The sequence below is a fragment of the Phocoena phocoena genome, chromosome 9 (genome assembly GCF_963924675.1).
Source record: "Phocoena phocoena chromosome 9, mPhoPho1.1, whole genome shotgun sequence".
NCBI lineage: Eukaryota > Metazoa > Chordata > Mammalia > Artiodactyla > Phocoenidae > Phocoena > Phocoena phocoena.
The window spans coordinates 83,774,835-83,788,848 of NC_089227.1; the positions used below are offsets into that span (position 1 = coordinate 83,774,835).

General features: G+C 34.9%; 1 protein-coding gene across 1 annotated transcript in view; it reads left to right on the plus strand.

Annotated features, from left to right (window-relative positions):
* KLHDC10 (kelch domain containing 10) overlaps nucleotides 1-14,014 on the plus strand; it is a 53,675-nt gene that overhangs the window by 25,642 nt on the left and 14,019 nt on the right. Inside the window, exon 2 of the mRNA XM_065884091.1 lies at nucleotides 3,027-3,113. Coding sequence (XP_065740163.1) covers nucleotides 3,027-3,113 — 87 coding nt within the window. The remainder of the gene's footprint in view (nucleotides 1-3,026; nucleotides 3,114-14,014) is intronic.

Consider the following 14,014-nt stretch of genomic DNA (forward strand, 5'->3'; position numbering starts at 1 on the left):
GGTTTTTGTTTTGAAGAGTATAAGCAATCACAAATGAACATTGGCATTCAAATATATAAAAATTAAAGCTTCAAGAACAAATAGATTTTTCAGGAATATATTTACATGAAATTGGAGAGGCATATTATGCTATGTTGCTGGTTTCTCTTGTTTTGTGCTCTTCGGCTGAAGGAAGAAAATATGGATTCTGAACTTAGTGCCTACTTTGGGTGAATAACCTCTGTAGAGTCAACATTAGCCTATGCCTGTGACAGACTTATGTTGGTTGCTGAGAGAAAAGCAGGCCAAAGATGTCTGACAGAGCTCTGAGAAAACATCAAAAAGGATTTTTGATTACAACTTTGGTTCAATAATTTTCAGTATTACTCCCTCACTGTTACCTAAATTTGTTTTATATTTTTCCATTATAAAACAATATGTCTAAGAATTTTTGGATAATATAAAAGGGGTGATAATCCTCAACCTGAATCATAACCACTGTTAATACTTTGGTATGTTTCTTTATAGTATTTTCTTATCATAGCTTCAAAAAAAATTAAAGTAATATGGTATTGTTTTTTTTTCCAGTCCAAAAGTAATGCCTACTCAATGAGAAAGCTTGGAAAATAAACAACAGCACTAAGGAGAAAAACCCAAAATCACTCATAATAACTGCCCAAAGATAACCACAATTAAAATTTGATGTATATCCTGCCTGTATTTTTCATGAATATATACTTTTTTCTTTGTTGATATGGTATCATGCACTGCTACTATTTTGTACCTTGCACCTTTCATTTGCAATATATTGTGAATGTTTTCTCATGTTAGTAAATATTCTTGTATGTACTTTTTTTAGTGGTGCGTAGAATATGAATATATTTAAATATGTTTATTTAGCATACTTAACCATCTCCCTATCTTTGGACACTGAAAGTGTTTCTAATTTTTTACCATTATAAATAATATCGTAGTGTGTATCTTTGTCCATACATCTTTCCATGCATCTATGATTATTTCTTTAGGAATAAATTCCTAGAAGTGGAATAGCTGGGTCAAAGGGTATGTACATTTTAATGCTTTTGATACATAAAAATGTCAAATTTTAAGCTAATCACTTGTTATATTCTGTCTTGTATTGCTATCTAATTGTTTTATGTGTTTGTCTTGTCTCCCTAATTAGAATGTAAACTTCTTGAGGGCAAGGGAATTTTCTTATACTTCTTATGTATCCTTTGATAGTGTGGTTGACAATGTTGGACTTATGAGTGATCAACAAATATTGTATTGATTTAAAGCTGTGCTTCTCCAGTCTTTGGAAGTCATAAACCTATAAATTTAAATATATGTATATTTTGGGGATACATATAGGCTTGCAAGTTTTTTCTTTTTCCGAGAAAGAATATTAAAAAACAAAATCAAGTACCATTTTCTATCTTCTTCATCTCTTAAAATAAAAGAATATTTAATAAAAAGTTTCTAATTTCTGAAAAAAGGACAGGCTTTTAAATGGAACATTTTAAAAAACTCATTGCCTTGTCCATATTTTTCTCATTTTGTGTTGGACTGGTGAATCTTCACCTTAGCCCACCAGTGGTCTGTAGACCAGCATTTGGGAACTACTGATTTAAAAGACTTGGAGAATTAATAGATAAACCCGTTTGCAACTCTTTTGCAAAATAATTCTTTCCCTTGCTCACGAGTCTGTCTCCACCAAAATATTAAGTATACATGTGCAGGTAATGCTATTTCATTACACTGAATTTATGTATCTCTATGTACAAGTGCTCTAGTAAACAGACCAGACCTTGCTGATGAACATCTCAGATATTTCCAATTGCCAAAACCAAAAACTATATGCTTTCCAAGGAATTTGAGACAGGTTAAGTGTGGTATAGTAGAAAGAAGGCAGGTGTTAGAGTCAAACTGCCCAGGCTTGACTCCTGGCTTTGGCATTGAGTCACTTAATTTTTTTTTAGCTTCCTTACTTGTAAAATTAAGATGATAATATCTTCCTCAAAGTGTTTTTATAGCCCCTGTTATAGCAATTACTTCACTGTAATGTAATTATTAGTTTAGGCATCTGCCTTCCTCACATGAGTTCTTGAGGCTAGGAGTCATATCCTCCTTTGGCTACGTGGAGGCTAGCCTAGGGCTCAAGGCATAGCAGGTGCTTAGTGAAATGACTGTTGAATCCATACAGGGTTGTTGTGAGGATCAAATGAGATAACACTGGTAGAAGCTGTTTTAAACTTTAAATTCTATACCAGTGTTAATTGTTTTTATTGCTTGTAAGAGCTGTCTTTGGGAGCTATCAAACCTTTGGGAAGAGACAAAATTATCCCATTTAACACTTCTACTATGCTTTGCATTTTTCTTCCATGTTATAAGAAAACAAGTTTTAATTGGGGTTAATGTGCAGTTAATTTGCTTCCTGTGAAGGCAGAGGAATTCCCTTTTTTTTCTCCCCCCACAGTGGAAGTGTCACAGTATTAAATGTTTGTTTTATTTGGTTGCTACCACACAATTTTAATTATAGCAAGATCAGCTTATTTCATATTTAAAGAATGGTGCCCATTGCTTTATCCTCTTAACCATATAACTGATAAAAGAATACCAAACCTGGAGGAGAACAGGAGCCTACGTTATGCCAAATTAATTTTAGTCAGAGCTCCCTTTTTAACATTCACTGACTTGTAAAAATGTCATCGTTTCTAATCTGTTTGTAAAGCTCCTGGTGAATTTTTGCCACAAGATGGCATTGGTGATTATTGAATGCATGTCTGTTGAACCAGAATTCTGAAAAATGGTGCACATAATTGTTCTTATTCTTTTGGGGATGAGTTGAAAACCTTCATCACTGCTTATGTATTAATTAAATTTTGTTTTGACTTCCGAAACAGGGTTAAATGCTACTTTACATCACTTCTTTCTGTATTCAAGTATTGTTTTGTTTCCTGTTTTTCTGTCTTTATAACTACAGTTACTATGTATTATTTGCCATGTGTTGTATGTGTCTGACTTATTGCTGATAATTGTGGTAACAGGTAAGAAGAAAATACGATGGGACCCAGTTAGGAGGCGCTTCATTCAGTCCTGTCCCATCATAAGGATCCCTAACAGGTTTTTGAGAGGTGGGTGATAACTAGCAAGAGATCTGTGCTTCGTATGGGTTAAAGGGAACTTTGAATGAATTTTCTAAACTCAAAACTCTGGTTTTAAAAAATTGTCTAAACAGCTAAAATTGGATGAAAGAAAATCTAGAATTTAATTTTAAACCTGTGTTTCATAGTGACCACTGTTGGAATTGAAATTATAAGTTTTAGGAAGTAAGAATCACTTAATGTGTATTAGGTCGTAGAAATAAATCATCTCATTGATGTCAGTATTATTCCACTGTAAACATATTAAAAAGAACTTTGAATAATTTATAAAATATGGGGTATGGGAAATAATTTTCTAAATATGATTTTAAGAAAGAAATAAAATTTATGTGACTATAGAACTAAAAACCTCTTATGTCAGAAACCATAAATAAAAAGATAAAAGGGGGAAGTATTTGTAACAAATGGTTAATATCATGAATATATAAAGAGCTCTTATAAATCAACAGTTTAAAAGCAAATACCCACTAGAAAAATAGGTAAAAGAACATGAATAATCAATTTGTAAAAAAGAAAGCTCAATAAATATGAGCAAATGTTTATTTTCACTATTGTTATAAACATAATTAAAATAATAAGGTTATCTTTTTACCTATTAGATTGGCAAAGACTAAAAATAAGAATACTCAGTGTTGCAAGGGTATGGGGAAATGAAGCTCATATATTGAAGGAAGTGTAAATTTGACACAGCCTTTCTGGATTTAATTTGGCAATATGTATCAAAAGCCTTGAAAATGTTCACATCCTTTGACCTAGTAATTCTTACTTTTAGAAATGTTTCATTCTTTCTATTTTTTACTTCTTCTAGTAAAACATACTCCCTACTGAAAAAAGAAAATCTCAGAAGAGGGTTGAAAACTCTGGTTCATACTGTTTTTCTAGATATAATAAATTGTCAGACAAGCGTTTTTAATGTTATAGTTTAGACCTTATTATTTATAAGCCAGTGTATCTAATTTTTTTTTTTTTTTTTTTTTTTTTTTTTGCGGTACGCGGGCCTCTCACTGTTGTGGCCTCTCCCGTTGCGGAGCACAGGCTCCGGATGTGCAGGCTCAGGGGCCATGGCTCACGGGCCCAGCCACTCCATGGCATGTGGGATCCTCCCGGACCGGGGAACGAACCCATGTCCCCTGCATCGGCAGGCGGACTCTCAACCACTGCGCCACCAGGGAAGGCCCCCAGTGTATCTAATTTTGACTGAAGAGATTATTTAAAAAAAAATAAAAAGACTAGAAAAAAGACCTGCAGCAGCTAAAGATGTTCCTATATCTAGTGCCTAACCTATTTTTAGTGGCCAAGGTCCAGATCATGAAACAAAAATAAATCTAGCCTAAATGGGTCAAGATAACATACTTAGGGTGCTATGCTACCTTTTATTTTATTTTATTTTATCATTTGGCCGTGCCGTGTGGCTTATGGGATCTTAGTTCCCTGACCAGGGATTGAACCCGGGCCATGGAAGTGAAGAGACCAAGTACTAACCACTGGACCGCCAGGGAATTCCTGCTATGCTACCTTTTAGCATAAATAATTTTATTGATAGAAACTAATAGGTAATTTTAGTGTTATGTGACCAAAAAAACCATTGTGCACACGTAGCCAAGCAGTACATCTAATTTGATAAAATTTTTCTTTTTTCTATTTAAAAATTAGAATACTAATTTTTTGATTTACAATGAGAAGGCTAACTTGGGGGCTGACTAAATTTAAGTATAATTAAGAAATTGTTTAATTAGGATGTAAAATTCAATATAATATCAGTTTTGTACAAATATAAACATAAAAAACAAAGGAAATAGTGAAATAACATTATATCTGGATGGTGGGATTTTATTTTCTTTATATTCTCTGTTTTTCAATATTTTAATCATGGAAAAAAGAGATTAGCACAGGTAAGTTTCATATCTTTGGTTATTTTCGTAAGCCCTAAATTGCCTCAAAAAATTTCTGAGGAAGATGGTCTCTGACAGTGCTGAGAAGAGTGAGGCAGGAGTAAACTCAGCATTAGAAACAGCAAGCTCACCAGTGACTGCTTCTAAATCAGTGGCCTTGTCTTAGTCCTCACCTTCTTTGACCTGTTTGTAGTGTTTGATCTGTTGACCACCTGTACCTTCTTAATGTTTTCTCTTCTTTTGGGTTATACTTTGCTGTACAATCTGAGATGTCTTCTTCCTGCCTCTTTGATTGTTTATTCTGTTTCCTTTACTGGCTTCTTTCTTCCTACTCACTAGAGATGGGTATTGCTCCAACATTCTGTCCTCTCCATTATCTCCTTTGGTTATCTCATCAGATTTCACAGACTTAACTAACCTCGTTCGTTCGTTTGTTCATGCTGTCATTCTTTCAGTATTTTTTGATTGCCTCCTGTGTAACAGGCTTTGTGCTAGTTCAATCATCTAGATTATAGAGAATCAAGTAAAGAAACAATTACAGAATAATTTGAGTGTAATTCTTTGTGATAAGTGTCCTGATGAGTTAGTGTGGTATGGGAGCACACAGAAGAGGTACCTGACTCAGCATGTGGGAAGGACAGGGGAAGATAAGTAGCTATCAGGATGACTTTTCAGAAGAGATGTATTGAGTAGTCTGAGTATGTGTTAACAGGGGAAGGTTGGAACATCTCAAACAAGGACCAAAACAAGGACCAAACAGCTTAAAGAAAGGCAGTTAGGCAAAACAGAGCACGGTCTTTCAGAGAACTGTAGGAAGTTTGGCAGAGTGGGAAAGAGTGTGGAGAGAAGAAGCTGGAGAGGGCCCATATCAAGTGGAACACAACCCAAGGGGAGTTTTCAGGATCAGTTTATTTAATTAATGAAGAGATTTAATTGGAAGACCAGTTAGGGTTATTAGAGTTATCAAGGTGAGAAATGATAAGAGGCTGCAACTAAGGTAGTTATATTTAGTAGGAATAGAGAGTAGGTAATTGATTTGAAATATAAGGAAGTGGAATTAGATGAGACTTGATGACCAATTCAAGAGGAGGAGGGAAAAGTCAAGAAAGCTTCCAGCTTTCTGTGTGGACCATTTTCTCTTTACCAGGTATTATATAGATGGATGGAAGAGCAGATTGAGGGAAAAGATGATAAATTCAGTTTAATCTCCCCAAGCCAATAATAGCATATCCTTGAACACTCAGTCTATGAGTTATTAATAGAGAAATCTCCTTGGAAGGCTTGTCTCTTTGTTTTGATTGCACCCTCTGTGTATCTGCCTGTATCATAACACTTACCACACTGAATTATAGTCATTTGTTTACTTGTTCCTGCCTGCCATAGACTGTACGCTCTGTAAGGGCAGGGACAGTGGGACAGTGCCTTTCATTTCTTTATCTCCAGTTTGTAGCTCAGTGCATGTAGTAGGTATATCATATGTATTTGAGTTGAACTGAATTATTTGTAAGGCTGCTGTCAGGGAATAGGATGGGACTAAAATTTTAGTACATTCTCAACTTCTCTCTGGTGGTGGTGACAGTAAACTAATAAGTTGCTGAGAATACGAAAATGCTACTTAGTGTTTCCTTAGATTTTTAAAACAACTTACCTATACTTTTGAAATTGCCACTTTTTCAAGCCTCTTGTTTTGGGACTCCTACTACACATTATCTCTTTTGATTCTGATTAAACAGTTTCATAGGGCTCATTTTCTGTCGCTAGATTCCTTCACTAGATCCTGCATATTCTCTAAAAGATGTTGCTACCCATTATAAGTGGTGTGAAAACAGTATCAGTGTAGTGAAAACAGTGTGTTTTCATTACAAAATGATAGACTGATTACACCCATTTACCCTCCCATACTTCTCACTTATAACTGAAAATGACAAAGCAGACCTACAAAAAAGAATGAATCATAACTATATTGAAAAACAGAAAAGGGAGGCTTTGAAGCCAGATTACCTATGTCTGAATCCAGGCTCTGACATTTACCAACTGTGTGACTTTAGACAAGTTGCTTATTCTTTTTTTTTTTTTTGCCTCAGTTTCCTCATCTGTAAAATTAGGATGATGATAATAGTATCAACCTCCTAAGTTTGTTGTGAGTATCAAGAGAGGTAATATGTGCAAAGCACTTAGAAGAGTTTTTACGTTTAGCCAATGTTTTTTTTTTCCATAATTGAAAACTTTTATTTATCAGAAACAAAGTCAGCCTAACAAACCAAATTAATTGCCTTAACTCTAGCTTGTCAACTAGCTAAAGACCAGGATAACAAATATTTATACTGACAGTCTGTGTAGCCAACGTTGACTTAATGTTAGCTGCTGTCATTCTTGCTATTGTTATAAAATGCCAGCAAATTTGAGGAATTTCAGGGTAACAGAAAGCAGTTGGAATTCTAGTGATTGAGAACCAGAACAGAATAAAATGCAACCCCAAATAGGTACTCCTGCTGCACGCTGGAAATCAGATAATTTCCTAAAGAGCTCCTTTCCTGAAACTCAAGCCTAGAATCAGCAAGTGTAGGAGGAGGGAGCAGGTAGGGGTAAGATGGCACATCAGGGCAGGTAATTAAGGGACTGCCTTCAGAACTGTTATTTCTCCTACTTCTCTCCCTCCCTCCCTGGCAATGGCATTAGTTCTAAGATAAAGCTCTAAGAACAGTTCTTCAAGCAAAGTAAGGGATTTGTTTAGGGGAGGGTTGAACAGGCAGTGCTTTCATGGACTGGGATTGGAAAGGGTGTGCTCACAAAGCAGAGCTTTAGGTAATGGACCTCCACGATAGATTGGATGAGGAGGGTGGAATAGGGGGAGGAGAAGAAAGCAAACTCCACCAAGGACTGATATACATTAAATGACCATGCTAGCAAAATGCAGCCTTCCTTATTTTAGAAAAACTGCTTTTTCTCCACTTCTAAAGAGAAACCTGTCTGTGAGTGTACCACTTACCTGAAGACACCCATAATCAAACACATCTCCCATTTGGAGGTTTGGAGACAGAGTAATACAACCGTGGAGGAAATTCATTATCTCTTAGAATACTAATCAATGTAGTACTTCACTTATTAATATGAATCAGTGATCAAGGCTTACCAGACATTTTAGGGAAACTAAACTTGTTCTGATCACAGCAGGTTTCCTCAGAGTCAAGAGAGAATTGGGTCCACAAATAAAAAGACAACTGCCATGCAAAAAAAAAGGAATGGTTAAGGAATTAGTTCCATATTGAAACTTGCTGAAATAAAGATGCAGTTGGAGGATTAAATAATACACAGGCTTAAGACCAATTTTTACAAAAATAAAGTAGAGGAAATTTACAGACCGTAAAGCAAGAGGACAAAAAGAGAAAGTACATGAGGAAAATTATACTTTGAGGGTAGATCTAAGTGATCCAGTATCCATTTTATAGTGTTACATAAGGAAAAACAGTGGAAGAGAGAAAATAAAGAAATAAAGAATATTTCCCTATGCTGAAGAAAGACTCTCGAATTTTCAAGTATAAAGGGCCCACCAAGGAACAAGCTAGAAAAATGTAAAAGCAAAAAGCATCTATCTGTACATTACTGAACTACTTATGATTCCAGAGTTAGAAAACAGGCTACATAGAAAGACTCAAGACAGATTTCTCACCTGCAACATAGTTTGCTAGAAGATAAGTGCCTTCAGTGTTCTGAGGGAAAATTATTTTGAACACAGAACTGTACCCAGCCTCACTAATATTTAAATGTTTAAATGGAGGTCAAAGTAAATAAGAACTCTGAAAGTTTATGAACACACCCTTTTTGAGAAAATTACTTGAAGAGGTGTTGCCAGTAAAATGAAAAACAAATCCAAGAAAGAGGAAGGTTTGGGCATAAGAAGCAGTAGTGTATAAAAAAAGCAGAAAAACTTAAGAGTTGTGTCTAAATACAGGGACTGTGAAGCCTGGTATAATTGATAAGAAAAGTTTTCTAAATATATAGAAGAATAATGTAAATCTAGTATATGTGTATGTATATATATAACATTCTGTAACTAACATTTCAGATGATTTAAACAAACTGGGGATAGGAAGAAAGTAAAACTCTGCTAAAGATCTTATAATTTTTCATTTTAGAATTTCTAGGTATAATATATGCTTATTAAAATTCAAATAATATGGAAATATATAGGGTGAAAAATGAATGTCCTTATCTCAAGCATATATAACAAATTTGTATAAATCAATAAGAAAAAGACATCTCAGTACAAGAATGTATAAAAGGCTTGAGCAGCCACTTCCCAAAAGGATCAATCCAGTTGGCCAACAAACATGAGAATGTGCTCAACCTCACTAGTAATGGGATAGATGCATGTTAAAACCACAGTGAGCTAGGTCTACAAACTCACAGGAGTTGCTAAATTAAAAAGAATGATGATACTAATACTAAATATTTTGTAACCAGTTTGGCCTTTATCTGGCAAAGGTAAAGATTTCCATACATTATGACTCAGAAATTCCATTTCTACATTTATAGCCAACAAATATGGGCCCCTGTACACCTGAAAACATGTACAAAAATGTTTATAGCAGCATTAAGAGCCACCGATTTGAACAACCCAAATGTCCATTCACGCAACATAGACTGGATAAATTGTGGTATATATTCATACAAAGAAATACTATTTGGCAATGGAAATGAACAGACTACCTCTAACCCCAGCAATGTGGATGAATCTCAGAAACATGATTTTGAATGAAAGATCCCATAAAGGAAACATACTATATCATTCTATACAAATACACTTCAAAACTAGGCCCAAATAAACAATATTGTTTAGGGATGCATACTTAGGTATAATAAAGCTATTAAAAGAAAGCAGGTTTTATGATTGCCATAAAAATGAGGAAATAGGTTTCCTCTGGAAGTGAAGGAGGTGGGATGGAGAGGGTTGTGATCAAAAGGGGCAGGTAAGACGGCATCTGTGTGCTGGCAGTATTCTATTTTTTGACCTGGATGATGACGACATGTTACTTTACTGATAATTTGTTAAACTATACATTTATAATTATGTTCCTATACATGAGTTGTAGTTCACAATGAAAGAGGTTAAATTAAAAAAACAAGGTCCCATTTCGCATCTTTACTCCTCACCTTATTCCCCTTTCCAGAAGTAACCACTGTTAATAGCCAAAGTTCTTTCCAGACGTGGTTTACTCTGTTGTTAGAGAAATACCAATTTATGGGTTTTTAAAAAATATTAGGGGTAATACTTTGTAGATCTCCCTAGGGAAAAAGGAAAGGAAAAAAGAAAGCTTGATTATTTCAGTAAAATTAGAAAAGTGGGAAAATGAAATCATAAGAAAGAATGGTTAAAATATATATATATATATGATGGCAGGGATAAATCTAAATAAAAATAGAAATTAAGATCAAATTGGGTTTATCTGTGGAATGTATTTAGTACTTTAAAAGGTTAAAAGAAACAGTTTGATTTTTCCATTATCAAAAGCATTTAATAAAATTTGATTATCAGTGTGTTCATTTTATTAAAATGCATCAAGCTATACTCTTATGATATATGTACTTTTCTATGCATACATTTTAATAAAGACTTTAGTTTAAACCATTCCTGGTTAAGAAAAAAATTTGCATCCAGGAATGAAAGAAATTTTATTTTACTGATAGACTATCTACAAGAAACCAATAGCAAATATATATAATAGTGAAACATTACCAGTATCATCATTAAAAATGTAAAAAACAAGACAAAAATGCCCATTATCATCTCTACTATTCAACCTTGTTCTGGAGGTTTCAGCCAATACAATGAAGAAAAAATTAAAAGGTACATATATTGGAAAGAAAGAGCTGAAAGTTGTCTTTAATAACAGGATGATATGATTGTCTGATGTAAAATTCAAGATAATTAACTAATGGTAACTAATATTAGAGTTTAGAAAATTGGCTGGATAAAATTTAAACTTGCAAAGATAAATTACTTTCCTGTATATTAACAACAAGAAATTAAAAAATAAAAGATATCTATTCACAATTATATAGAAAATTATGAGGTACTTAGGAATAAAAAACAAGAAGAAAACAATGAAACTATACTGATATCAAAAAGATGAGGATAAATGGCTAGAGACTATATTTCTTCATGGGTCATCTCAAGTAAAATCCTCAAGAGACTTGCTTAAAATTTAGTTTTAAATTTTAGTCTGACATAATTTCAGACTTACAGAGAAGTTACAAGAATGGTAAAAAAATTGTCCTGTATTCACCCAGGTCCCCCAGATGTTAACATTTGATCACATTTGCTTTATCCTGCTCCCTCTCTCTCTCCTCTCCTCTTCCCTTTCTTCCCTTGCTATCTGTAATACATATGCATATACATATTGTTTTTCTGTTTGAACCACTTGAGATTAAGCTGCAGACACTATGCTCCTTTACCCCTAAATATTTTGGTGTTTGTTCCTGGAAAACAGATATTCTCTTATGTAACTGCAGAGCAAGTACCAAAATTGGGAAATTAACACTGTAAATAATGGATTAAATTAACATTATCATCAGATTTACAGACCTCATTTCAGATTTTGCCAATTATTCCAATAATGTCCTTTATAGTAAAATAAAGTCCCAGAATCATGTGTTGCATTCAGTTCTTAGGTATCTTTAGCCTTAATATTTTTGAACAGTAGGGACTTAGTCATATTGTAGAATTTCTTTTAGTTTGGGTTTGTCTTGTGGTTTTTCATGATTATGTTCAGCTTATACATTTTTGGCTGGAATACTACGGAAGTAATGCTGTGTTCATTTCACTGCACATGATGTTGATTTGTCCCTTTACTGGTGATGTTAACTTTGATCACCTGGATAAGATGGTGTCTGTCCAAGGGGCCTCTTACAGATTTTAACAAACTGATTCTAAAACCTAATGCAAGAGTAAATGGGGGAAAATAGCTAAGAAGTTTTTGTAAAAGAGTAACAAAGGGGAATTTGTCCTACTAGATGTTGATAGATACTTCAGAGCTTTCGTAATTAAAACGGTGTGGTAATGGTACAGGAATCAATAAATAAACAGTGGGACTGAACAGAGCCCAGAAGCCCAGGTGATATGTAGTGACAGCTGTCTCCAGTATGCTTTGCTCAGCGCTTGAAACTAACACATGGTAACACTAAAGTCTGTCAAAGCAAGTTTCTTTTACTGCTGCCAACTTAGACTTAAGATTACTCTGCCTTAAGAAGCCGGATCTTTATATATGAATCTCATACAGTGTATGGAGTCTCTGTGGTAGGAGATGCTTACATAACCAAGAATATTGTGTGCTGCTGTGGATGGATGGCCTTTGCCTGAGCAACTTGGACTCTGGGAGTAGTAAAACGGTCTACGTACCAGTCAGGGATAGGAACCAGCTGGCCCAGTCTTCCCCGGCTTTCCTGTCCAGGCTTCCAGGTGTACAATAGAAGACCTGTCTTCTCAGTTAGAGGTAATGCTGGGCTTTATATTTGGAAAGAAGGGACCAGTTAAGTTAAACTGAATTTATCATTTAGGCTGTATGATATATATAACTAGTTAGTACTTTTAGCAATAAAGGTTTTAATTTTTTTTTTAACAATGGCCTTATCACAAATGTTTGATAGCACATCTAGAGGTGGCTACATCTTGTGATAGGCTTATTAAGCAAAAATGTTATATGCTACTTTATTTGCAAGCTTTCGCATTTAAGATTGTGTGATGTGTCTTGATTGTGTGCATTAGAGCAATAGATTTTGTGTCCAAGGTGATTAGACCTGGATATTGGGATTTTATTAATTCTACTCTAGAACATGTCAATTTAGTACACGATAAAGATGGCATTTCAGTTCAGTGTAGAAGGGATGACTTTCCATAAGGGGTTTAGGGACAATTGCCTATCCATTTTGCAGGAAATATTAGAGCCCTACCTCATAAAATACACAAAAATATGTTCTGAATGTATTCAGGTTCTGAATATTAAAAATCAAAACTAAAAAATTGTTAGAAATAAATAAGAATAGTAATTTTATAATGATGCAGAGCTAAATGAGATGTAAAGCAAATGAGCCTTTTGTTGTTGTTGCAAAGGAGCCTTAAAAGAGAAGATTGAGAGATTCAATTACACAAAAACTTCCATATAGTAAAAGGTACCATAAACAAAATTAAAAGCCCAATAGCAGGCTGGAAGAAAGAAATAGAATAAATAAATAATTTCTACAAATCTGTGAGAAGACAACACAATAGATAGGAAAGTGGACAGGGGATATGATCAGGCAATTCCTCAAAGAAGAAATACAAATGGGCCAATAAACATGTGAACTAGTAAAAATCAGGGAAATACAAAGTAACCTGACACCCATCAGATTGGCACAAACTGAAAAGGTTAAAGAGGGCATAAAGGAATAGGCACTACCATACACTATTGCTAGGGGTATAAATTGTTGCAGTCTTTTTGGAAAGCAATATGGCTCTATAACAATATTATATCTGTAACAATTTTTTGGGGGGGGGCTGCGTTGGGTCTTCATTGCTGTGCGTGAGCTTTCTCTAGTTGCGGTGAGCGGGGGCTACTCTTCCTTGTGGTGCACAGGTTTCTCATTGCGGTGGCTTCTCTTGTTGTGGAGCACGAGCTCTAGGTGCGCGGGCTCAGTAGTTGCAGCACGTGGGCCCTAGAGCCCAGGCTTAGTCGTTGTGGCGCACGGGCTTAGTTGCTCCGCGGCATGTGGGATCTTCCTGGACCAGGGATCGAACCCGTGTCCCCTGCATTGGCAGGCAGATTCTTAACCACTGCGCCACCGTGGAAGTCCCCTGTGTCAATTTTAAGTGTATATTCCTTTGACCCCAGAAATTTTGTTTCCAGAAATTTTTAGACATTTGCATATAAATCTACATAAAGAAAGCTTTGTTACAAAATTATTTGTAACGGTAATAACATTGGTGCAACCTCATCATTGCCT